Here is a 26,637-nt window from a genome sequence, read left to right on the forward strand (position 1 = left end):
CTGTTGAAATATGTTGATTAAAATCACCCATTTGTTCCAGTTATCTATCGTTGTGTTACAAACCATCCCAAAACTTCATGGTGTAAGACAATATTATGTTCATGGATTCTGTGGGTCAGGGGTTTGAAGACAGCACTTCTCTGGTCTGATGTCTGGGGACACAGCTGAGATGATGTGAAATGACTGAGGAGGATCCACTTCCAAGATGGCTTCTTCACTCACCTGTCTGATGCCTGGGCTGTTAGGGGTGGCTGAAGGTTGGGTTCAGCTGACGCTGTTTGACTGGGTGTCTACCTGTGGCCTCTCTAGCATGATGGCATCAGGATAGTCATATTTCTTTCCTGGCAGCTCAAGACTCCAAGAACAGTGGGCCCGTGAAGTTTCCCAAGGTGGAAATTTCATGGCCTTTTATACCTAACCTAAGAAGTTAAACCTAACTTCTTTGCTAACTTCTTTTCTAGTATAAACCTAACTTCTTTGCTACCATATTCTATTGGTTGAAGCACTTATAAGTCTGCCTTGATTCAAGGGGAGGGAGTTTCAAAGAATTTGCAGCCTTGCTTTATTTATTTTTGTTTATTTATTGGCTGTACTGGGTCTTGTTTCTGTGAGTGGACATTCTCTAGGTGCGGTGACCGGGGGCTACTCTTGTGTTGTGGTGCACGGTCTTCTTATTGTGGTGGCTTCTCTTGTTCCAGAGCATGGGCTCTAGAGCATGTGGACTTCTTTTGCTATGGCGAGGGCTCTAGGGTGCAGGTTCAGTGGTTTGTGGCGCATAGGCTCAGTTGCCCTGTGGCATGTAGAATCCTCCCAGACTAGGGATCGAACCCATGTCTCCTGCATAGACAGGCAGATTCTCCACCACTGGAGCACAAGGGAGGTTCTGCAACCTGGTTTTAAAATCACCATAGTATCAGAGTCAGATTTGGGAAGAATTCTCTTGCAACTAATCCTCTGTATCAGTGAGGATTAGACTTGATTGCCTAGGACAGAAAACTGATAGAAACAGTGGTTTCAATACTATAGAAGTTTATTTCTCTCTCACATAAACAAAGCCTGGAAGGAGGCCATCTGGACTGGTTCAGTGTCTACAATGTTAAGGAACTGGACTCCTGCCATGGTGTTTCACCATTTTCAGTGGATGACCCAAGGAGGTTGGTTGAGCTCGTCTTCATAACCACAATCCAGCCAGAAGAAGAAAAGGTAAGGAAGTTTCCTTTGAGGACGTGACTCAGAAGCCCCATCTGACACCACCATTTATGGCCCATCACTGGCACACTTAAGTCACTTGGCCATGCCTAGCTGCAAGGAAGGCTGGGAAATCTAGTCTCTATTTTGGAAGATCATGGGTCCAGAAAAACAAGCAATTTTTTTTAAAAAAGGATTCTACTGTTAAGGAAAATGAGAAGATTGGATTTTGGCAGATATTTAGCAGTCTCTGCCACACCTTTTTATCCTGTTCTATTTCCTATTCTGCTACTGATCAGCAGTGGGCCTGAACAAGATGCTTCCTCTGGCCTGGTTACCAAGTTCTCTGGTAAGTAGGGAGGAGGATGCTGCAATCTAATAAAGAAGTTTAAAAGATTAAGCAAATAAAGTGTCAAGGCTCTGATTTCAGGGACAAGAACTGGAGCACCACCCAGTCAGCCTCCTTTCTACTTTTCTGGGTGGTTTTCCCCTGGGATATCTGGGAGCAGATTTTGAAAACTCCCAAACAGATTTGCTAAGTTCTTTCCAGCAAGAAGACCTAAAGAATTCATGTCTGTTACATTTTGGGAATAACTTCTCTCTGCACTTAACCAGGCTGAGCCCTCCATCAAGTATTAATACTTTCCCACTGAATTCAAATAGGTGCCTACAGAAGTGAGTGTGTGACACAAAGTCAGCCGTGAATCGAGCACTTATGATGTGTCTGACACTGAACCAAGTTCTGGGATCATAAAGTTACCTCGGCCTTAATGAAAGGTGAAAGTGAAGTCACTCAGTTGTGTCCGACTCTTTGCGACCCCATGGACTGTAGCCTACCAGGCTCCTCGCTCCATGGGATTTTCCAGGCAAGAGTACTGGAGTGGGTTGCCATTGCCGTCTCCAGGGGATCTTCCCAACCCAGGGATCGAACACAGGTCTCCTGCATTGCAGGCAGACGCTTTACCATCTGAGCTACCAGGGAGGTCTCAGCCTTAGTCCTTTACATTCTTTTTGTTACAAGGCCAGGTTGTGAATTAAATACAATCCATTCCCAGGTGGCGGTAGTGGTAAAGAGCGCACCTGCCAAGGCAGGAGACATAAGAAATGTGGGTATGATCCCCTGGAGAAGGGCATGGCAACCCATTCCAGTATTCTTGCCTGGAGAATCACATGGACAGAGGAGCCTGGCGGGCTACAGTCTGTAGGGTCATAAAGATCCATAGGGTCCTAAAAAGTCAGACATGCACACAATGTAGCAAGAGCATTGAATTGTGCCCCTCCCCCTCAAAGATCTTTACAGATGTAATCAAGTTAAGATTACACTATAATCAAGATATAGGATCAGGGCTGGCATTAGGGTGAGATGAATGAGGTGAGCTGTGTAACCACAAGGTTCAGTTCGGTTCAGTTCATTTCAGTTCATTTGCTTAGTCGTGTCCAACTCTTTGCAACCCCATGAATCGCAGCACGCCAGGCCTCCCTGTCCATCACCAACTCCCGGAGTTCACTCAGACTCATGTCCATCAAGTCAGTGATGCCATCCAGCCATCTCATCCTCTGTTGTCCCCTTCTCCTCCTGCCCCCAATCCCTCCCAGCATCAGAGTCTTTTCCAATGAGTCAACTCTTCGCATGAGGTGGCCAAAGTACTGGAGTTTCAGCTTTAGCATTATTCCTTCCAAAGAAATCCCAGGGCTGATCTCCTTCAGAATGGACTGGTTGGATCTCCTTGCAGTCCAAGGGACTCTCAAGAGTCTTCTCCAATACCACAGTTCAAAAGCATCAATTCTTTGGTGCTCAGCCTTCTTCACAGTCCAACTCTCACATCCATACATGACCACAGGAAAAACCATAGCCTTGACTAGACGGACCTTTGTTGGCAAAGTAATGTCTCTGCTTTTGAATATGCTATCTAGGTTGGTCATAACTTTCCTTCCAAGGAGTAAGCATCTTTTAATTTCATGGCTGCAGTCACCATCTGCAGTGATTTTGGAGCCCAAAAAAATAAAGTCTGACACTGTTTCCATTGTTTCCCCATCTATTTCCCATGAAGTGATGGGACCGGATGCCATGATCTTCATTTTCTGAATGTTGAGCTTTAAGCCAACTTTTTCATTCTCCACTTTCACTTTCATCAAGAGGCTTTTTAGTTCCTCTTCACTTTCTGCCATAAGGGTGGTGTCATCTGCATATCTGAGGTTATTGATGTTTCTCCTGGCAATCTTGATTCCAGCTTGTGTTTCTTCCAGTCCAGCGTTTCTCATGATGTACTCTGCATATAAGTTAAATAAGCAGGGTGACAATATATAGCCTTGACGTACTCCTTTTCTTATTTGGAACCAGTCTATTGTTCCATGTCCAGTTCTAACTGTTGCTTCCTGACCTGCATACAGATTTCTCAAGAGGCAGGTCAGGTGGTCTGGTATTCCCATCTCTTTCAGAATTGTCCACAGTTTATTGTGATCCACACAGTCAAAGGCTTTGGCATAGTCAATAAAGCAGAAATAGATGTTTTTCTGGAACTCTCTTGCTTTTTCCATGATCCAGCAGATGTTGGCAATTTGATCTCTGGTTCCTCTGCGTTTTTTAAAACTAGCTTGAACATCTGGAAGTTCATGGTTCATGTATTGCTGAAGCCTGGCTTGGAGAATTTTGAGCATTACTTTACTAGCGTGTGAGATGAGTGCCATTGTGCGGTAGTTTGAGCATTCTTTGGCATTGCCTTTCTTTGGGATTGGAATGAAAACTGACCTTTTCCAGTCCTGTGGCCACTGCTGAGTTTTCCAAATTTGCTGGCGTATTGAGTGCAGCACTTTCACAGCATCATCTTTCAGGATTTGAAATAGCTCAACTGGAATTCCATCACCTCCAGTAGCTTTGTTCATAGTGAGGCTTTCTAAGGCCCACTTGACTTCACATTCCGGGATGTCTGGTTCTAGGTCAGTGATCACACCTTCGTGATTATCTGGGTTGTGAAGATCTTTTTTGTACAGTTCTTCTGTGTATTCTTGCCACCTCTCCTTAATATCTTCTGCTTCTGTTAGGTCCATACCATTTCTGTCCTTTATCGAGCCCATCTTTGCATGAAATATTCCCTTGGTATCTCTTAATTTTCTTGAAGAGATCTCTAGTCTTCCCCATTCCGTTGTTTTCCTCTATTTCTTTGCATTGGTTGCTGAGGAAGGCTTTCTTATCTCTTCTTGCTATTCTTTGGAACTCTGCATTCAGATGCTTATATCTCTCCTTTTCTCCTTTGCTTTTCACTTCTCTTCTTTTCACAGCTATTTGTAAGGCCTCCCCAGACAGCCATTTTGCTTTATTGCATTTCTTTTCCATGGGGATGGTCTTGATCCCTGTCTCCTGTACAATGTCATGAAACTCAGTCCATAGTTCATCAGGCACTCTATCTATCAGATCTAGGCCCTTAAATCTATTTCTCACTTCCACTGTATAATCATAAGGGATTTGATTTAGGTCATACCTGAATGGTCTAGTGGGTTTCCCTCCTTTCTTCAATTTAAGTCTGAATTTGGCAATAAGGAGTTCATGATCTGAGCCACAGTCAGCTCCTGGTCTTGTTTTTGTTGACTGTATAGAGCTTCTCCATCTTTGGCTGCAAAGAATATAATCAATCTGATTTCGGTATTGAGCATCTGGTGATGTCCATGTGTAGAATCTTCTCTTGTGTTGTTGGAAGAAGGTGTTTGCTATGACCAGTGCATTTTCTTGGCAAAACTCTATTAGTCTTTGCCCTGTAGATTCTGCCTTTATTAGAGTGGCCCACATCCAATGACCAGAGCCCTTAGAAGATAAGTAGAAGGGACAAAGAGGCAAAATCATAAGAGTGTCATATGAGTTTGGAGGCAGAGATTGGAGTAAAGCAGTCAAGGAATGCCAAGGATGGCTGACAAGGGTGAAAGAGATTCTCCCCTGGAGTCTTCAGGGAGACTGTGGCCCTGCTAATAAGACTGATTACAGATCTCTAGCTTCCAGAACGGAGAAGACAATGGCACCCCACTCCCGTACTCTTGCCTGGAAAATCCCATGGGCAGAGAAGCCTGATAGGCTGCAGTCCATGGGGATGCAAAGAGTCGGACATGACTGAGTGACTTCACTTTCACTTTTCACTTTGAGTCGGACATGACTGAGTGACTTCACTTTCACTTTTCACTTTCATGCATTGGAGAAGGAAATGGCAACCCACTCCAGTGTTCTTGCCTGGAGAATCCCAGGGATGGGGGAGCCTGGTGGGCTGCCGTCTATGGGGTCGCACAGAGTCGGACACAACTGAAGCGACTTAGCAGCAGCAGCCTCCATAACTGAGGGGATAAATCTGTGTTGTTTTTAGCCACCTAGTTTGTGGTACTTTGATATGTCAGTTCTCGGAAACTAATAGACATGGCCGGTTTGACGTGTCACCTTGAAAGTGAAAAGTGAAGTCGCTCAGTTGTGTCTGACTCTTTGTGACCCCATGGACTGTAGCCTACCGGGCTCCTCTGTCCATGGGATTTTCCAGGCAATAGTACTGGAATGGATTGCCATTTCCTTCTCCAGGGGATCTTCCCGACCCCTTGGCTCGGCTTTAATCCTCAGTTACTCAATCAAATAATAATCTAGATGTTGTCTTGAAGGCATTTTGTAGATATGATTAACATTTATGATCAGTTGACTTTAAGCAAGGAGGTTGTTTAGGTGAGCATGATTTCATCAGTTAAAGCCCTGATGAGCAGAACTAAGATTGCCCTAGAAAATAAATTCTGCCTGTGGACTGTCACAGAGTTTCAGCCTGTCCTTCCTGATGGCCTGCCCTACAGATTTTGAACTTGCTTGACCAGTCTCCACAACTGCATAAGCCAGTTTCTTGCAATAAATCTCAATGTATCTTTTACTGCTTTGTTTCTTGTGTGGAACTCTGACTAATATACAAAAGGATAATGTGAACTTCAAATACGTTTACCTAAAAAGCTGTGGAATTGCTGAAGGCTTCATGGAGGAGGTGGCTTTTGGCAGGGCCTTGAAGGATGGGTAGGAGTTTGTTAGGTGGGAAAAAGCTTTTCCAACAGAGAGAACAGCCTGTGCAAAGGCCTGGAAACCATGCCTCCTCTACCCCCAGTGATAGGCTTACAGAATTTGGAGTCACATTCTGGGGGCCTCTCCTGGCAAACTGAGGACTTCAGCACTTGTCCTGGAGGCTAGGGAATCTGCTTTATTTTTTGTTCTTTTTATGTATCTCTTTATTTTTTGCTTTTAAAACACCAAGATATAACTTTCATAGGTCTAGTGCACAGGTTTTAAATAAGAACTTGGTGAATTTTTAGATATGTATATATCCATGTAATCCCCACTATAATCAAGATATAGAATCTGGGCTGGTATCAGGATGAGGTGAGTAAGGTGAGCTGTGTAAGCACAGGGTCAGATTTTGCTTTTAAGATTTTGATATTTTGTTCATCATGGACTTTTGGCATTCATTTTGATTTTGAAAACTATTGTTTATTTTGATTACTTAGGCTTATTTGGCCCACATTTGAATTTTCCACCTTGGAGAGAGCCTCATGCCTCACTATAATTTAGACCCTATTAAATATTTCTAGCAAGCTTCCCTAGGGAAAACCTGGAGCCAAGGCCCAGGGTACTTAACATGAAGGCCTGGGGATGTATGCAATCATGTTATGGGTGCCTATGCATGTTTTTCTCAAGGGATAGTTCATTCCTTTGATCAGTTTCTTGGAAAGAAAGTGAAAGTGAAGTCGCTCAGTCCTGTCCGACTCTTTGCGACCCCATGGACTGTAGCCCACCAGGCTCCTCCGTCCATGGGATTTTCCAGGCAAGAATACTGGAGTGGGTTGCCATTTTTCTTGGAGGCATCTGTAAAGTGAAGAATAAGAAACAGAGTAGGTATTGACTAACAGGGAGCCAGTGGAGGGTTTGTTATGCAAGGTATGGGAGCAATAAGTCCTAGGTCGGTATACCTGCAGGCCTCAATGAAATAGCCTGGAGTCAATTAGCCTCACTGTGCTTGGGTCTCCTCATCTGTAAAACGGAGTAGTCCAATCCTCTCTTATTGGACCTACATTCGATCTCGGTTGGGACGATCCCCTGGAGGAGGGTGTGGCAACCCATTCCAGTATCGTTACCTGGAGAATCCCCATGGATGGAGGAGCCTGGTGGGCTACAATCCATGGGGTCGCAAAGAGTAGGACACGATGGGCGACTAAGCACACAACAGCACAAAGGTCAGAGGAGATAATGGCAGTGAAATTTGTAGCGCCCTGCACAGCGCATCGAAGAAGGCAATGGCAAACCACTCCAGCACTCTTGCCTGGAATATCGCATGGACGGAGGAGCCTGGTAGGCTGCAATCCATGGGGTCGCGAAGAGTCGGACACGACTGAGCGACTTCACTTTCACTTTTCACTTTCATGCATTGGAGAAGGAAATGGCAACCCACTCCAGTGTTCTTGCCTGGAGAATCCCAGGGACGGCAGAGCCTGGTGGGCTGCCGTCTATGGGGTCGCACAGAGTCGGACACGACTGAAGCGACTTAGCAGCAGCAGCAGCACAGCGTATTCGCCCAACACTTAACGGAGAACTTACGACGTGCCAGGAGCTGAACTGAGTCTATACCTTTTTAATAAAGCCCACAGTTCGGCGAGGAAGGTCCGCGTCTCAGCCCAACACTTACGGAGTACTTACGACGTGCCAGGAGCTGAACTAAGTCTATACCTTTTTATTAAAGCCCACAGTTCGGCGAGGAAGGTCCGCGTCTCAGCTAGCCGGCGTGCTGCTGCTGCTGCTGCTGCAGCTAAGTCGCTTCAGTCGTGTCCGACTCTGTGCGACCCCATAGACGGCAGCCCAACAGGCTCCCCCGTCCCTGGGATTCTCCAGGCAAGAACACTGGAGTGGGTTGCCATTTCCTTCTCCAATGCGTGAAAGGGAAAAGTGAAAGGGAAGTCGCTCGGTCGTGTCCGACTCTTCGCGACCCCATGAACTGCAGCCTTCCAGGCTCCTCCGTCCATGGGATTTTCCAGGCAAGAGTACTGGAGTAGGGTGCCATTGCCTTCTCCGAGGGGACCCTGCAAATATTCGCCCCCTCTGCAGGAGGGCTGGGCGGGAAGGGGGCGGGGCGCAGGTGGGGCGGGGAGGGGGCGGGGCGGCGCGGTGGTTCCGGGATCCGGGTCTCGGGCTGCGCTGCCGCCTGGGGCGCGCCGGGCGCTGGCCGCAGCTGGCGGGCGCATGTTGGGGCGTGCGGCGCGGAGACGCTGCCCGCGAGGGCTGCGGCGCGGCCGGGAGGCGCTGCTGGCACTGTTGGCGTTGCTAGCACTGGCCGGGCTGGCCTCGGTGCTGCGGGCGCGGCGCGGGGCCGGGGCGGCCGAGCCTGGACTCCGACGCACCCAGCGCTCCGGGCGGCGCGACCCGGTGCTGCCGCGGCCGCCGGTGCCCGAGGACGCTCTGGGCGCCCACGGCGAGGCAGTGCGGCTGCAGTTGCAGGGCGAGGAGCTGCGGCTGCAGGAGGAGAGCGTGCGGCTACACCAGATCAACATCTACCTCAGCGACCGCATCTCGCTGCACCGCCGCCTGCCCGAGCGCTGGAACCCTCTGTGAGTCCGCAGGTGGCGGGAGGAGCATCGCCCGCTGAGTCTCCGCGTCTCAGTTTCCGCGGCGGTGAAGTGACGGGGTGGGACACGGCTCTCCAAAGACCTGGGGATCTCGTGTCTTGTTGAGTCACTCGCAAGTGGGCAGTAAAAGTGTTCACAGGGGGCTGGGAGTGAAGAAAGTTTTAAAAGTGTTAGTCGCTCAGTCGTACCCGAGTCTTTGCGACCGCAAGGACCGCAGCCCATCAGGCTTCTCTGTCTATGGGATTTACCAGGCAAGGATACTGGAGTGGTTTGCCATTTCCTTTTCCAGAGGATCTTCCCGACCCAGGGATCGAACCCCGGTCTTCTGGACTGCAGACAGATTCTCTACCGACTGAGCTACCAGGAAAGTTTTTAAAAGTGACCAAAAAAAAAAAAAAAAAAAATCTCGGAAACCGACAAACCTGCAGATAGGTTTAGTATGAGACCCTTAGGGCGCCCTTCTTGGGTTGTAAGGGACCCCCAACCCCCAGTCTAATTCCTCCTGAAACCTTCTACTCTGGCTAAACTAAGGACCCGTGGGTTTCAGACAGGCTTCACTCACTTACCTATGTGCGCCAGGGCCCATAAATGAACCAGGAGTGAAGGGAGCCCCGGGCAGGTGAGGTGAAAGGTCAGGGCAGCAAGAAGGGCAGGTCAGAAGCAGCAAGCCTCCTTCCCCCTCTCTGGGAGCTGGATTCCTCAGCTTTACAAGGAAGACAGGGAGGAGCAGCTGGTGGGAAGGGGTCCTTCTGGCACTGGTTCAGCCTAGCTTGCTCCTGTGGGTGACACAGCTGTGGGACCTGTGTGGTCAGAGGCCTCATTCCTGTTGGAGCTGTTGGCTGGAGGGGTTGTGCCCAGGGCTTAGGAAGGGAACAGGCTGGCGGGTGGAGCCTGGCCTATCACCTTTGCTCTTTTGGCAGGGGTCTTTCAGGTCCCTGCTGGAGTCCCCTCCTGAAAGACTTGGTGGGAAAGAGGGCTCAGAGAGGAGATTCTGGGAGAAGCCAGTGGGACAGCTGCTATGTGCACCAGGCACCACCCTTCCCTGTTCCTTGTCCTTCCTGCTTACAGGTGTGGAAATAGGCTTAGGTCAGATGACTCACTCAAGGGCCCAGAGCTGGAAAGTGACTAACTGGGCTTGGGGGACGTGGCCCTCCTGGCCCCTTGGGCACTGTGCTGATTGGGATTTTAGGGAACTGCCCTGTGGATTCTTGGCCAGAGAGAGCATGGATGTCTGCAGGGAGAGACCCAGCTCTGCAGCCATCGGAAAGTGTAAATGGTTAGCACCTCACTGTCTCCACTGCTTTTCAGGATCTACTTGTGTCTAGCCTATGCTTTTACCTTAGGCATCTTCAATGTTTATCTTTTTGAGTAGAGCTTTGTTTGTTAGGGTTGGTAGCAGTTCCTTCCCTTCAACCAAATGGTTAAACACATGTTTATCTCCTTGAAACTCCAGGGGTACTCACTGAGGAGGCAAGGTCTAGGGAAGCTTTCAGGTCAGACTCAGGGTTCAGACCCAGTTCCTATGAGATAAAACCCTGGCTCTTTTGCTCATCAGCTCTGTGATGTTGGGCAAGTTATCTGGCCTCTCTGAGCCTCAGCTTCCCAATCTACAAAATAAGGGATGAGTAGAAACACAAGCTAGGAGTTGATGAAACACCTGATACCTGGGAGCGCACTGTGTACTCGGTTCTTATTTGTACTGCCAACAGTACCCTCAGGAGGGTGCTATTAACAGTCATCCAGGGAGTGGTCATAAAGTTTTTCTTTTCCAGGTTCTGATTTCCTTTATCATTGGAGGTTGTGAAATCTCTTTGAAACATTGTGGGGTTTATGGTATCCCGTCTCCATGGTGACACAGCTGCCCTGTGTCCTGTCAGGATTTGCTTATAGATCCTGCTGTTGCTTTGACCCTGGGAAGTTAATCCAAACCCAGCATGATAAGGAATGTGAAGGCCTCTTGCCTTTTAATTCCTGCAGCAAAGCCTGTTGGGTTATTCTTGCCTAGCTGGAAAGGTGAGCTCTATCTGTGTTAGTCTCAGCCCAGCCAGGCCTTCTGATATAACTGAGGTGTAGCCAGTAGTGTCAGGGCCTTTCATGAAGACTCACTTGTTTATTCCATACAGGCTTGGAGGACCTGATAAGGTCTTGAGATTTTAGCTTTAGAAACTGGAGTAGCAGCTTAGGAGTTCAGTCAGGGTCATGGAGGGTTGGAACTATAATTAGTAACAAGCAGAGGTGTGGTTAGGATCCTTGAAAGTCATAGCAGAAATGGCCCTGAGGGAGCATCCAGTCTTATTAGAGAGGATAATCTGTGCCCCCAAAGTAACACACAGATCTGTAGCAGAGTCAATCTAGAACTGAGGTCTTTTATTCCCTCCTCCCTTTCAAGATGGAGGCAGTTATTTATCTATTAATTTTAATTACCAAAACAGTACATGTTCACTCTAGAAAATTTTTCATATACAGGGAATCGAAAATGAAAAATCATCCATTAACGTACCACCCTGAGGAGAACCACTGTTAACATTTTGCTGTGTATCCTTCTAGACTTCTAGGTATACAAAATAGATTTTGAAAAAGATATATATGGGTGTGTGAGTGAGAACATATTCAGACATGAGTAAATACAAGGCCCACACACATTTTTAACCAACAGGGGATAAACCTGTTATCATAGGCAAAGAGTTAGGAGCTACCATGGGACTGTTTGGCTTGGTTCTTCTGGTGTCTGCAAGCCTTGATAGCTGCTAGAGACACTTGGAAGTATCGACTCTAATTCCTTGAGATTTGACGTAGACCCCTGCCCTTCTGCAAGGCTCATTATTCACATGCCAGTGGATTAGGTCACAGCTTTTATTTATTTATTTTTAGTTATAGCACTGAATCGAGGAGGAAAAGGAGGAGGAGGAGGATGACAGAACGTCTTTGCATGGTAATTTAGAAAGTATAGGGTTTGAAAAACTCTTTCACAAATACTGTCATATTTGAGCCTGGCAAAGAGAGGGAATTTTCACTCTGAGATGGTGACAGGCCAAAGTGGGGAATCAGGTAGCTAGGTTTGTGGCCTTGGGAAACTGAACAGTTATGTAAGGGACCCCAGAAAAATTAGGAAGAGTTTTGAGTTGGGCCGAGGCTGGGGCTGATGTGTAACTAGGGTTGAAAACTGAGAGCCTGTGAATTTCTCACTCCGAAGAGGAAGGATGGGTGTTTTTGAGGGTGTGGGAGAATACCAGAATTAGATAAAATGGGGATTGATAACAAGTTAAATGCAGCTGAGACTAGTGGTGAAATCACATCCAGTTTACAAAATAGATGGTGGCTAATAATGTACCAATACTTGGAGAAAGTTTCAGTTTTCATTGATCAGTTCTTGAGATAATCATCTTCTGTCATTCTCATTTGCATTCCGACCTGTTATTTTAGCAGGCTAGAAAGTTGGAGTGACGACACCCTTGGGGCTGTGCAGTTCCACCGCACACGTATGGGGATGCCACGCGTGTGAATGTCAGCTGTTCTCTGCCATCGCTGACAAGTTGTGAACCACTGGTTAGAAAAGTGTGTAAATAATACACACAGGTTTTTGCGTTTCTCGAATGTTTTGCCCTGGTTTTAGCCTCATTAGTGCTATAGTTGCAGGTGTGTGTCTGAGTTTAAGGACTAGGACTTGGGTGCTAGGATGGCAAAGAGTTTCTACATAGCTCCAAGCAGATAATTCAGCAAAAGGTCATGTTTGTGTCTTGCAGGGAGGTGGTTGGGATTTCTCTTTTTGCGAGAGATAGCCTGCTTGTCTGTTCTCTTAACAACATTACCTTTGGAAAAACATATCACACATGGGGTGGAGCTTATTAGACTTGTTTCTCTGCTTTCCCAGTAAAGTTGTAAACTGAGGCTGTTTTACTGGGTCTTATTAGACCCATCTTGTGGTTGTCAGTATGGTTCCATTCTTTGAATCAGTACTTTAAGCCTATAGAACAGGTTCTTTTTAGTTAGAAGTTTCATGATGCCTTCTCCTATCCTTTCACTTCTTCTGTGACCTTAGGTTTTAGGCATGTCTCTAATCAACATGTTGCTAGATTTTGTGTTGTCACTGAAAAAAAAAATCCAGACTGACAATCTTTAACTAAATATTTATGTCCATTTATACTTACTGTGCTTACTGAAACTTTAGTGTTTGATTATGCCGTCTTCTTTATGCTTTCTGTTTATTATGCTTTTTCTATGTTTTTTTTTCTTTTTTTATACTGCTTTTTTGAATTGATAGAGGTTTTCCTCCCCTTCTGCTTCTATTTTTCTGACTCTACTGATTTGACAATTATCTCTTTCCAATCTTTAGTGGTAAATTTGAAAGTTCAACATCCATTTATAATAAAAACCCTCCAGAAAGCAGGCATAGAGGGAACATACCTCAACATAATAAAAGCCATATATGATAAATCTACAGCAAACATTATCCTCAATGGTGAAAAATTGAAAGCATTTCCCCTAAAGTCAGGACCAAGACAAGGATGCCCACTCTCACCACTACTATTCAACATAGTTTTGGCATTTTTGGCCACAGCAATCAGAGCAGAAAAAGAAAGAAAAGGACTCCAGATTGGAAAAGAAGAAGTAAAACTCTCACTGTTTGCATATGACATGATTCTCTACATAGAAAACCCTAAAGATGTCACCAGAAAATTACTAGAGCTAGTTAATGAATACAATAAAGTTGCAGGATATAAAATTAACACACAGAAATCTCTTGCATTCCTATACACTAACATTGACAAGACAGAAAGAGAAATTAGGGAAACAATTCCATTCACCATTGCAACAAAAAGAATAAAATACTTAGGAATAAATCTACCTAAAGAAACAAAAGACCTATATATAGAAAACTATAAAACACTGATGAAGGAAATCAAAGATGACACAAATAGATGGAAAAATATACCATGTTCATGGATTGGAAGAATCAATATAGTGAAAATGAGTATACTACCCAAAGCAATCTATAAATTCAGTGCAATCCCTATCAAGCTACCAATGGTATTTTTCAGAGAATTAGAACAAATAATTTCACAATTTGTATGGAATTACAAAAAGCCTCGAATAGCCAAAGCAACCTTGAGAAAGAAGAATGGAACTGGAGGAATCAACCTGCCTGACTTCAGGCTATACTACATAGCAACAGTCACCAAGACAGTATGGTACTGGCACAAAGACAGAAACATAGATCAGTGAAACAAAATGGAAAGCCCAGAGATAAGTCCATGTACCTACGGATACCTTATCTTTGACAAAGGAGGCAAGAATATACAATGAGGAAAAGACGACCTCTTTAACAAGTGGTGCTGGGAAAACTGGTCAACCACTTTAAAAGAATGAAACTAGAACACTTTCTAACACCATACACAAAAATAAACTCAAAATGGATTAAAGATCTAAATGTAAGACCAGAAACCGTAAAACTCCTAGAGGAAAACATAGGCAAAACACTCTCTGACATAAATCACAGCAGGGTCCTCTATGACTCACCTCCCAGAGTAATGGAAATAAAAGCAAAAATAAACAAATGGGACCTAATTAAACTTAAAAGCTTTTGCACAATGAAGGAAACTATAAGCAAGGTGAAAAGACAGCCTTCAGAATGGGAGAAAATAATAGCAAACGAAACAACTGGCAAAGAATTAATCTCAAAAATATACAAGCAGTTCCTGCAGCTCCATTCCAGAAAAATAAGCGACCCAATCAAAAAATGGGCCAAAGAACTAAATAGACATTTCTCCAAAGAAGACATACAGATGGCTAACACATGAAAAGATACTCAACATCACTTATTATCAGAGAAATGCAAATCAAAACCACCATGAGGTACCATCTCATGCCAGTCAGAATGGCTGCTATCAAAAAGTCTACAAACAATAAATGCTGAAGAGAGTGCAGAGAAAAAGGAACTCTCTTACACTGTTGGTGGGAATGCAAACTAGTACAGCGGCTATGGAGAACAGTGTGGAAATTCCTTAAAAAGCTGGAAATAGAACTGCCATATGACTCAGCAATCCCACTGCTGGGCATACACATCGAGGAAGCCAGAATTGAAAGAGACATATATACCCCAATGTTCATCGCAGCACTGTTTACAATAGCCAGGACATGGAAGCAACCTAGATGTCCATCGGCAGACGAATGGATAAGAAAGCTGTGGTACATATACACAATGGAGTATTATTCAGCTATTAAAAAGAATGCATTTGAATCAGTTCTAATGAGGTGAATGAAACTGGAGCCTATTATACAGAGTGAAGTAAGTCAGAAAGAAAAACACCAATACAGTATATTTAATGCATATATATGGAATTGAGAAAGATGGTAACGATGACTCTATATGCAAAACAGTAACAGAGACACAGATATAAAAAACAGACTGTTGGACTCTGTGGGAGAAGGCGAGGGTGGGATGATTTGAGAGAATAGCATTGAAACATGTATATATGTGAAATAGATCACCAGTCCAGGTTCGATGCATGAGGCAGGGTGCTCAGGGCTGGTGCACTGGGATGACCCTGAGAGATGGGATAGGGAGGGAGGTGGGAGGGAGGGTCAGGATGGGGAATACATGTACAACCATGGCTGATTCATGTGAATGTATGACAAAACCACCATAATACTGTAAAGTAATTAGCCTTCAATTAAAATTTTAAAAAATTAAAAATTGAAAAAACAACAACAAAAAGAAAGTATATATTTATATATTCAACTCAAAAAGGTCTAAATTAATCAGTGGATCTTGGAATACTTTAACATTGATCACTTTCTTTCCCAGTTTGTATGTCATTTTATTCCAGTATTTTAATTCTGTCTTGCTTTTTAAATCAACACATTAAACATTTTTTTAAATGCAATATTTGTTTACATTTATCCACAAGTTTATTTTTTCTTCTCATCATTCTTTCCTGAATGGTGGTCTTTGTATGTTGGAGATCTTTCTGGAATTCTTTTCTTCTTCCTGAAATATATCATGTATTTCTTGCTGTAAGCAAAGTTATTGTTTTAAACATTCAGTTTTACTTATCTGAAAATGTTTTCTTTTTTTGTTCTTGTTCTTGAAAAATAGGTTGGGTATTTAATTCCATGTTGATAGTTTGGCATTTGAAGATAGTATTCCACTGTCCCCTGGCTTGCTCCATCACTGTGAGATGTCTATCTACACTGAGTTAATTTTCCTGTCATTTTTGTTTCTTTGTCCTTCGTTTGAGGTTCTCTTATTTATTTAATCATAAGAAGCATACTTATTCATGCTCTGTGTCTGCTACTTCTAATATCCAGGTATATATATTTTCTTGTTGTTCCTGGACTCTGAGGACTTCTTTTGTTTTCTGTAAGCTGATCCATACATTTAAAAGTTTTTTAAAAGTATTTTATCAAGAATTTTTTGAGTGTCCTTTACTACGTGTGAAAGTGTTAGTCGCTCAGTCGTGTCTGACTGTTTTTCGACCCCATGGACTGTATCCACCAGGCTCCTCTGTTCATGGAATTCTCTAGTCAGGAAAACTGGAGTGAGTAGCCATTTCCTTCTCCAGGGGATTTTCTTGACCCAGTGATCAAATCTGGGCAGAGCCACCATCTGAGCCACCAGAAAAGCCTAATCTTTGATACTGCCATGAGTGGAAGTCCTAAAGAAAGTGAAAGAATGAAAGTGAAAGTCACTCAGTCATGTCTGACTCTTTGCAACCCCATGGACTGTAGCCTGTCAGGCTCCTCTGTCCATGAGGATTCTCCAGGCAAGAATACCGGAGTGGGTTGCCGTTCCCTTCTCCAGGAGAATCTTCCCAACCCAGGATTCAAACCCACATCTCACGCATTGCAGGCAGATTCTTTATCATCTGAGCTACCAGGAAAGCTCATGGAAGTCCTATATTCACTTAAAAAAAAAAAAAACTTTCTCTTTTACATAGGGTTCTTCTGATTAGACTGACTTAAACATAAAAGAAAATATATTGACTTCTATGACAGAAAGATCTAGGATTTGAACTGGATTCAGATTATTCTGGGCCCTGGATATAGGGACTCAACTTATGGCATCAGGAAAATGTTGATTGGCCGGACCTGGGACATGTAACCTTCCCAAAGAGGGATGTGTATATTTGTGTATGTATCCATATGTGTGTATATGTCCAGCCCTGCAAAAACATACAGCTTGAGAGCCCAGGAGGCGTGGTTCCTGAAAGGGAAATCAAAGTACAGTAAGGTGAAGAAAGGAGAAAGCATTCTGGGCCAATAAAACACACCTGTGTCCACTGTGACCTTCTTGGCCTGTTCTCCAAAGGAGGTAAATTTTCATTGTTTTAAAGATGTTTATGTGATAACCTAAATATAAACATAAAAGATCAGGAGGTGTTTGCCACACCCATTTACTCATAACCATAAAATACATAGACATATATTGTACTGGTGGAGATTATGGTATCCTCATCCAGAAGGGTTTTTATGAAGATTATAAAGAAGATTATAAGGAATAATGCTTGTGGAATGTTTAGCACACTGCCTATCATATAGTAAACACTCAATAAATATTACTATTATTACTAGATACAGTGCAAAGCATGCAGAAAATACAGAGTAAAACACAACTCTGCCCCTGCCTTCACAAAGCATATGGATTATACCAGAAAGTTAAGGCAAAGATGGCTTACTATGATTTCGTAGTAAATTTGGTTCTGAACTCTCTTTGTCTTTCCAGAAGTAGAACCCTGAGTGATACATGTCTGCCTTTGTCTAATTGAACGATACACAGCTTTTTATTGCCCAGAAAAAGAGGGAAATGTTTTTCCTGGATGCAAATTTAGAGATGTTCAGGAGGATATATTGAAATTCATGAAGGAGAATGCATTTAAAGGATGTTTTATCTTTTTTTTTTAATTGAAATATAGTTGATTTACAGTGTTGCATTAATTTCTAGTATACATCAAAATGATTTAGTTATTCTTTTCCATTTTGGTTTATTACAGGATATTGAATACAGTTCCCTGTGCTATATAGTAAGACCTTGTTGTTAATCTCCTTTGTTTATAGTAGTTTGTATTTGCTAATCCCAAACTCCGAATTTATTCCTCCCTCTCCTGCTTTCCCGTGGGGTAGCCATAAGTTTGTTTTCTCTGTCTGTGAGTCTGTTTGTGTTTTGTAAATATGTTCATTTGTGTCATATTTTAGATTCCACATATAAGTGATATTTGTGTTTCTCTGGTAATAGTACCTACCTTCTGAGACTATGGAGGCCATGAAATGATTTAATACACAGCTAGTGCTTAATTATGTCTGGATTTAGCATACCTCTGAGTAGTAGCAGGTTGCATAGAAAAGCTGCCATAGCCCACTAGAAGCATCAGAAAGAACTAATTGCTTGTACTACATGAAAAAAATGTATTTTTCTGAAACCTAAAGACTTTTTAAATCTTTAAAACAAAGAAAAGCTAACATTTAGTTCCACATGTGCACAGATCCAAAGAGAAATGGTGGCAATAATGACAGTGAGGTTTTCCAAATGAAATTTATTCAATTTAAAGAAAGGGTGAACATATTCAACAAAGACTTTAAAAATGGTCCACATCAAAAAGGCCTTTAAAAAAAAGAAATAAAGGATGCAGTCTGAGCAGAGGTCCAGCAGTGGGGTTGGAAAGGCGTGGACAGATGGGAGAGGTAGGTGTTAGGCGGGGAGAATTGACAGTACCCTCTCCTTTCTGAGTCTGCTGAGTTTGAATGTTGCATAAATCTGAAAATCGCTTTAAAGTTTAGAAACAGCATCCTGCAGGTCAAGCTCATTAGGTATCATTTTAGAACCTTTTAAAGAATCTGCTGGGATTCCTACTGGATCATGGGTGACTGGAAGATCCCAGCAGGTTATTTACCATTCCCCAGAGGGAGGCCCTGAGACCATGACCTGTGTTCCATTCACTCCAAACCCAGCACCAGCCTGGGCCTGGTATACAAGTCACCAGTAGGGTCTTAATTCCTGAAATTGTGTTGTATTTACAGGTGCAAAGAGAAGAAATATAATTACGATGAATTGCCCACAACATCTGTCGTCATAGCGTTTTATAATGAAGCCTGGTCAACTCTCCTTCGGACGGTTTACAGTGTCCTCGAGACATCCCCAGACACCCTGCTAGAAGAAGTTATCCTTGTAGATGACTACAGTGATCGAGGTGAGCCCCTGACTTGGGCCCTTGGAGGAGCCTGCCCTTTGGTGACTGTGCCTGCGAGGCGGGTGTGACATGGGTGCATAGAACAGGCCAGGGAAGATGGGCTTCCTGTGTCTCCCTGTGCCTGGCCCCTGCCCTCAGGGAGCTCAGAGCTGGGTAGGGGGATGCAGACATGATGGCAGAGTGCTCTACCACTCAGTGCTATAGGAGGCAGAGAGGGAGCACTCACCCACCTGGGTGCTCGGGAGCAGGTGGTTGACCATAGTCTTGAAGGCTGGGCAGTTTGTGGACTGCAAATGAGGAGGGAGGGCGTTTCAAGTGGAGGCCACAGGATATGGAAAGCCTTAGAGTTGCAGTGCTGTGTGGACTGTGTAGGATCTGCAAGTAGTTCAGGAAGGACAGAGAGCTGGCTGCTGCAGGCAGGAACAGGAAGAGGGTGCAGGACTTATACGCAAGCCTGAGGAGTTGGGGCTTTGTCCTGAGGGAGAGACCAAGGCAGAATTTCAAGCAAGAGACCTGTCTGCTCTTTGGGGAAACCCTCTGGACTGGAGTGTGGAGAATGGGGTACTGGGAAGCTCTGCAGGGAGATGAGGGGGCCATGGAGGTGACCAGGTTGGAGGGATGGGGAGGGCAGGCAGGTGGGAGGAGGATACTCAGGAGGCAACATCTACAGGCCTGGAGACTGGCTAAGCTGTGAGGTGGACACTCGGGCTTCTGGCCTGGGTCTCCGGGTAAGTGGTGGTGCCCTCCTTGAACTGGAAAAACCACAGGGCTTTGGCCTTGAAGATACTGACTTTGAGGTGAAATAGAAAAGGGGCAGTCCAGACAGAAGAACTGAAGCCAGGGCGAGACATTCCATTGAAAGGATGGTCGGTGTTCCTGCAGGCCTGACCGGTGACCTGGGATCCAGCAATTCGCATGCAGTCCGAGGCTGGCCCTTTATTATTCAGGAAGCTTTTTTTTGAGCATTTGCTGGGTGCTGGGGATTCCATGGGACACAAGATAAATCCCTGCCCTCATAAAACTCACATTCCAGAGCTGTGGGTTGAGATGGTCAGTAAACACATGAAGAACATAACACATGCATCACATAATACAACACTATATATATACATATATCACACGTACATCACATAATACAATATACAGCATACCATATTAGAACATGATACTATACTACAGCATGAGTAGAAAGTGCCCTGAAAGAATAATGGGAATAGGAGAACGCCTAGAGCGTGGGGACCAGGACTACTCTATCTGATGGAAATCAGGGAGGCCTCTTTAAAGCCAAAAGCTGCAAACTCCAGGGACAGTGAAGGACAGGGAAGCCTGGGGTGCTGCAGTTCATGGGGTTGCAAAGAGTCGAACACAACTGAATAACCACAACAGTATGAATAAGGAGGCAGCCCAGTGAAGGTCTGGGCAAGGGGGCCGGGCTGGGAGCAGCAGGTGCAGAAGCTAAAACAAGCAGCCATTCTCAGGGTCAGACCACCAGCCAGTGGAGGGTGACCTGGGGGCTGGGATTGTGGGGTGGATGGGGCCAGGTCAGGTGGGGCTTCGGAGGACAATAGAAGGAATTTAGCTTAAATAGGAGCCTGCAGGGAGCTGCCTGAGGGCTGTTGGGAGAGCTGTAAGGTTGCTAGGTCTTGGGGAGACTCTGTGCTGCCCTGTTGAGACAGGCTGACTGATGCTGGGGGTTGGGGAGCAGGGATGGGGGGTGAGGATAAAAGGAGGATATGTGTAGGGGCTGCTGTGGCCTTGCCCGGCTGGGGTTAGTGGTATCAGTTAAGCAGTAGTCAGATAAGCTTAAGTGAGGGGAAATGTCAGGGCCTTACCACAGGGAGAGCTGTGGGTGTGGTGCTGAGCCTGTTTCCGACCCAGTCACCAACCTCTGGGCACCCCCTTAAGGTAGAGCCGCTGCTTATCTGCCGCTTCAGGCCCTGAGGCTGGTCTGTCTGATCTCAGAGCCTGTGTATCTGTCCTGACTGGTAGGTGTGCTATTCTCACAGAAACACAAAATAACAGTGATTTCCATGAGATAAAAGTTGATTTCTCTCTCCTGTTGCAAATCTGGGATAATAGACTAAGGCGAGTGTGGCAGCTCCATGGTGTTAGGCCCGGCTCCTGCTGTCCTGAGTTTCCCCTTTCTCAAGGATGGCATGGCAGGCTGGTTCTTCACCTCCTGTTTACTCCTGTCAGTGGAAGGGTTTCCAGGGGACTGGGAGTCCACTTGGAAGTCACCCTTACATCCCATTGAGTAGAACAGGGTCACTTGGCAACAGCTGCTTGTGAGGGAGACTGGGAACATCATCTCTATGGGGAGAGTGAGTCAGGGGACAGCTGGCGTTCCCCCTGGCAGCACGCAAGCCAGGCTGGAGGCCGAGGTTTACTGTAGTCTACAAGGCACTGAGGTACGGGGTCTGCGGCTGTAGGTGAGCTTTACCATAACCTGTCACGACACCTTGGACAAGTCACTTGTCTTCTGATTCTTGGTTTCTCATCTGTAAATGAGTTTATCTACACTTAAATCAGGGCTTCCCGGATGGCACTAGTGGTAAAGAACCCGCCTGCCAGTACAGGAGACATAAGAGACTTAGGTTCGATTCCTAGGTCCAGAAGATTCTCTGGAGTAGGGCATGGCAACCCACTCCAGTATTCTTGCCTGGAGAATCTCATTGACAGAGGAGCCTGGTGGGCTACAGTCCACAGAGTTGCAAAGAGTTGGACACAACTGAAGTGACTTAGCATAGCACATTTAAATCAGAGATTTGTGGTGAGGAATGAATGAGATCACGTGTAGCACAGAACCTCATGTAGCAGCCAGCATATAGTAGGCATGTGTCTCCATTTTCTTTCCTCCCAGGGTTGTTTTAAATATGTCTATGTAGACCCTGGTTCTGGGTCACACCGCATAGCCTAGAATCCCAGCTCCAACACTTTACAGCTGTATAGCCTTGAGCATAGAGCTTAACCAGTTTCAACCTTGGCTCCCTGTCCTATAAAATGGTATAATAGTAGTTCTTACCTTGCAGGGTCATTGTGAGGATTAAATGAGGTGGTAGCTTGTTAGGACCTGGCACATTGCTGGCACTTGTTCAATGATAACTTCTGTTTTTAGGAAATATTTTAAAAACTGTAAAGTGCCTGAAACTTTCAGAAATGTATTCATTCAGAAGTAGACATCAGATTATTTCTTTTTATGGGATGAAGCCACTGCTCAACAGGCAGGAATATGGTATGAACCCCTTCAGTACAATTCAGTTCTCCTGTAAATGCAAGGTTCTGTGGGGCCAAGGTTCTCCGTCCCCATGGTGGTGACGTATAAACCAGGATTCTCCCCTCAGCCTGTACTGGAGGAAGAAGTCCCGCCCTGCGCTCTCCTCCCACACTTCCTGCACCCTCCTCACACCCTTCCTGCAGTGTCAGCCTGAGCCGATGAGAGTTGTCAGCACCTTCCAGGATGGGATAAGACAGTTCTGGCAGACAGAAGATTGATGCCGACCAAACCCATAATGAGTAGTGGAGAGCTGCACCAGCATTTTCCTGTGTGGTCACTGGGCCCTGCTACTAATTAGCTTTGCTTGGGAAGTTTCCTCCCTTATTCTTGCTATCCGCTTGTACGCAATTATATTTAGGGTTGAAAAATCAATCAATGAATGTTTGTTTTTGTTTTTTGTTTGAGTATCAAGAATATTTAGAGAAACATTTCACCAACAACAAAGCAACTTAGGACATTTTACAAACTTTTCCCCTTCACTGATGACTGAGGATGACTTTGAGACAAAACCCATGTATTAACCAATGTGGGGAGATGCTGTCCTTTTTATTTTGCTGAATGGTTCCCACCTGACCCACTGAGGGATGTGAATTGGAGCCTTTAGTTCCAGGGCCTGTGTGTGGAGTCAGGAGTCCCGGGGCCAGTTCTAGCTGTGTGCCCGTCCTTTCAGCTCATAAGAACTCATTTCCTCTTCTGCAAAATGGGGTAAGCATGTCCTCCTGACAAGTTTTGGATTTGTTTAATAAGGATGAGAGACTGTAGGAGAAAGCTCTGAAGGCAGTGTTAAGGCTGTGGACTCGAGCCTGAGTCCTTGGGTTCAAATCACAGCCCCTCTGCTCTCTTGTCTGGGACCTCGGCTCATCACTTAGCCTCTCTAGCCTCAATGTTCTCATCCATAAAATGGGTACAGTAGTAGTACTGTAGTAGTAGGGGCTTCCCAGGTGGCTCAGTGGTAAAGAATCCGCCTGCAGTGCAGGAGACACAGGAGACTCAGGTTGGATCCCTGGGTCAGGAAGATCCCCTAGAGGAGGAAATGGCAACCCACTCCAGCATTCTTGCCTGGAAAATCCAATGGACAGAGGAGCCTGGCAGGCTACAGTCCTTAGGGTCACAAAGTGTGGGATATGACTGAGTGACTGAACACACACACACACAGTAGTACTTACTTCATAGGATGAGTTATGTGAATCACTCGGACAGTAGTAATTAGCACACTAAGCCTTGTAATGTTGGCCACCATTATTATTATTACTGTGTCAACTGAATTGTGCTTCTGAGAAAATTTGGATTAATGTAATTATAAATAAAATCTGTGTTGACATAGTTCCATGTAAATTAAAATTTTATGATGTATTGTATATTAACATAAATTAACATTCATATAAGAATTTTTTGGAAAAATTGTGAATGGATGGTTCTTGTGCTTTTATTTAAATGTTTACAAGTCAGGGTACTTTTGGTGGGGAGGATAGCTTTATTGAGATAGATCCATATGCCACATTCACCCCTTACAAGAGTATAGATCTACCTACCTGTGTTTTGAGCGGGAGCCCTTCTTCAGTGGTTCTAGAATCCTCCACCCCTGCCTCCCAGCCTTCCGGGGGCTTCCAGGCTTGATTCCCAGCACAGTGAGGATATCCCTGGTGCAGAACAAAGGAGGCTCGTGTCTATTTAGTCTTCTTTTGGGGACAGGGAGGCCCTGGGAGGACGCGGCTGGGGATGTGTGGAGGTGACCCTCGTTGTCCTGCTTCCTCTGCAGAACACCTGAAGGAGCGCCTGGCCACCGAGCTGGCGGGGTTGCCCAAGGTCCGCCTGATCCGAGCCAACAAGAGGGAGGGCCTGGTGCGAGCACGGCTGCTAGGGGCCTCCGTGGCCAAGGGCGACGTGCTGACCTTTCTGGACTGCCACTGCGAGTGCCATGAGGGGTGGCTGGAGCCACTGCTGCAGAGGTGCGTCTGTGGGTGGCGGGGTCCCCGACAAACTGGCGTGGGAGGTAGGGGTGCTGGGCTCAGCGGCTCCTCGGCCAGAGCCTCTGCCCCTGGCGTGGAGGGGATATGTCCTCCCACGTGGAGAGGATGTCCTGGGGCTGTGGAGGCGGTTAAGTTAGTTAATATATAGCCAGCACTTAGAACATGCCAGTAGACAGGAGGCCCCAGATGAGTGTTTGCTTTTATTACTGTTTATTTTACACATTTATTGTAGAAAACTTAGTATGATCAACCAAGAAAAAAATAGTCACGTAGAATTGTACTCCTAGAGAATATGTTTTGATGTATTTCCTTCAAGCCAGTAACCATTACACCCAGTACCAACAATGCCTAGGGCCCACCTGTGAAACATTAAGGGACCCCCCAAAAAATTGTGACAATTTCTTTTAAAATCAGAATGGAAAGTGAATATCACAATAATGAATATAGCCTGGGTCGTTTTTATGCCTATAATATAGTCATAAAATATGGGCTTCCCTTGTAGCTCAGTTGGTAAAGAATCTACCTGCAATGCAGGAGACCTGGGTTCGATTCCTGGGTTGGGAAGATCCCCTGGAGAAGGAAATGGCAACCCACTCCAGTATCCTTGCCTGGAGAACCCCATGGACAGAGGAACTTGACAGGCTATAGTCCATGGGGTCGCAAGAGTCGGACATGACTTGGCGACTAAACCACCACCACCACCATAGTCATAAAATATTATTTTTAATATCTAATTTTATGGAGTCACGGAAGCATAAATACAGCCACGTCTTCAACGCCATTTCTCCTGCTGTCCCACAGCCTCTTATGGCTCACGCTTGGCTGACTTTTGTTCTCTTCTCTTCCCTGTTTCCCTCCTTATCCTACCGATTCTGCATCAGGAGCTGGGCTGGCAAGCCCTGAGCTCCTCCAGGTGCAAGAGGAATGTCTAAGGAGGGGCAGGTTCTCTGCTTGGTCCCCACTGTGGGGAGTGGGTAGAGGGCTGGAAGATCAGAGTTTGTGCATTTGGGAAACTACTTTTCCCCTGGCCCCCAGTGCTTGGTTGCCAAGGTCTATCTGGAAGAGCTGAGGACCCCCTCGCCTTCCTTCCTGCATGAGACCAGGCTCTGCTCTGACACTTCTGCCATCCTGGACCTTTGATGCCTCATTCTCCTCCCTCAGCTCTAATGGGCTTCAGCAGCAGCAAGGACTCAGGGTTCCTCAGGCTAGTGCTAGAGTCTTGAGATCACTTAAAACATAGTGACAGCTGGGTGCTCCCTCTGCAATCTGGCCTAATGGGTTCACCCTTCCCTCCTGCCTGCACTTTGCCTACAGAGGGCCACCTCTAGTCCTATCTAAAATCATAGGTGGGGGTGCACGCTTTTCCCCTTCAGCTGATGCATAAATGCCATCTGGAATTCCAATCCACTCCAGTCCACCCTTTGGAGAGAGTGAGGTGGCATTCCACATAATCACATCCTTATTCCATACCTGGAGTCAGAGGGATTCTCCCCTGGTTACCCATTAGAAATAGCTGGGGAACTTTAAAAAGTCCTGGTCCTGTAGCAGACTATTTGGATCTGAATTTCTGGGGTGGTTCCTGGCCTTCTGGATGTTTCAAAAGCTCCCTGGGGAATTGGGTATGCCTCAGAGTTGAGACACTGGACTGTAGACTGTCCCTCAGGTGTGGTCTCAGCCAGGCACAGTAACCCCTTCCCTTTAGGGGCTTTTGAAAGTGGAAGATGTTCTTGGTTGTCACATTAACGAGGTTGTGCTCTTGGCATTATGAGCTGCTGTTGATATCTGGGGCAGAACCATTCTTTGCTGTGTAGGACTGGACTGTGGGATGTTTGGTGTCCCTGGTCCCTGGCTCCCAAGATGCCAGGAAGCTCTACCCAGTAACCGCTGCAACTGGGCCAGCACATTCTCTAACTGTGATTTAGAATCCTTTACTCCAGTACTGGCTCCCTCCAGTTTTCCCTTTCTTGTAGAAATTAGGCTACCCCTGGTTCCAACCTGCTAGATGGAAGTCACAAGTTTATGGTTTATGGGTTTATAGGCAGATTCTAGAGAACTGCCCCCAAAATATAATCCAGAGAAATCTAATGTTCACATATGGTCCAGTCTCAGTTCATGCTTCCTGGTGTGCTGTCAGATGCAAAGAAACACAGTCTGGAAGCCTGCTGAAAGATGGTTGGGCTTGTAAGAATGATTGTGGAGAGAATCACTGAAGCCTGTGCACAGGCTGATGGCTGCAACAAGAAATTATCACGTTTTCCACTATATGTAACATTTAATCATAAAGAAGATTAAAAGAAAAGTATAGCTGTAGTTCCAGGTTCTCTGCCAGCCTCTTACAAACATTCTGTTGGGGAGTCCACATTAACCCTCCAAGTATGTATTATTGTTTCAGAGGCATCAGGCT

General features: G+C 45.4%; 1 protein-coding gene across 3 annotated transcripts in view; it reads left to right on the forward strand.

The window, feature by feature from the left end:
- Positions 1-8,355: 8,355 nt before the first annotated feature.
- The window catches only part of GALNT12 (polypeptide N-acetylgalactosaminyltransferase 12), a 31,940-nt gene continuing 13,658 nt past the window's right edge, over positions 8,356-26,637 (forward strand). For 2 of the 3 annotated variants that reach the window (XM_024995551.2, XM_024995552.2), the window contains exons 1-3: positions 8,356-8,787; positions 18,820-18,989; positions 24,023-24,212. In XM_024995551.2, coding sequence (XP_024851319.1) covers positions 8,423-8,787; positions 18,820-18,989; positions 24,023-24,212 — 725 coding nt within the window. In that variant the 5' untranslated portion in view covers positions 8,356-8,422. 3 annotated transcript variants of the gene reach the window in all.

Source organism: Bos taurus, chromosome 8 (genome assembly GCF_002263795.3).
Source record: "Bos taurus isolate L1 Dominette 01449 registration number 42190680 breed Hereford chromosome 8, ARS-UCD2.0, whole genome shotgun sequence".
NCBI lineage: Eukaryota > Metazoa > Chordata > Mammalia > Artiodactyla > Bovidae > Bos > Bos taurus.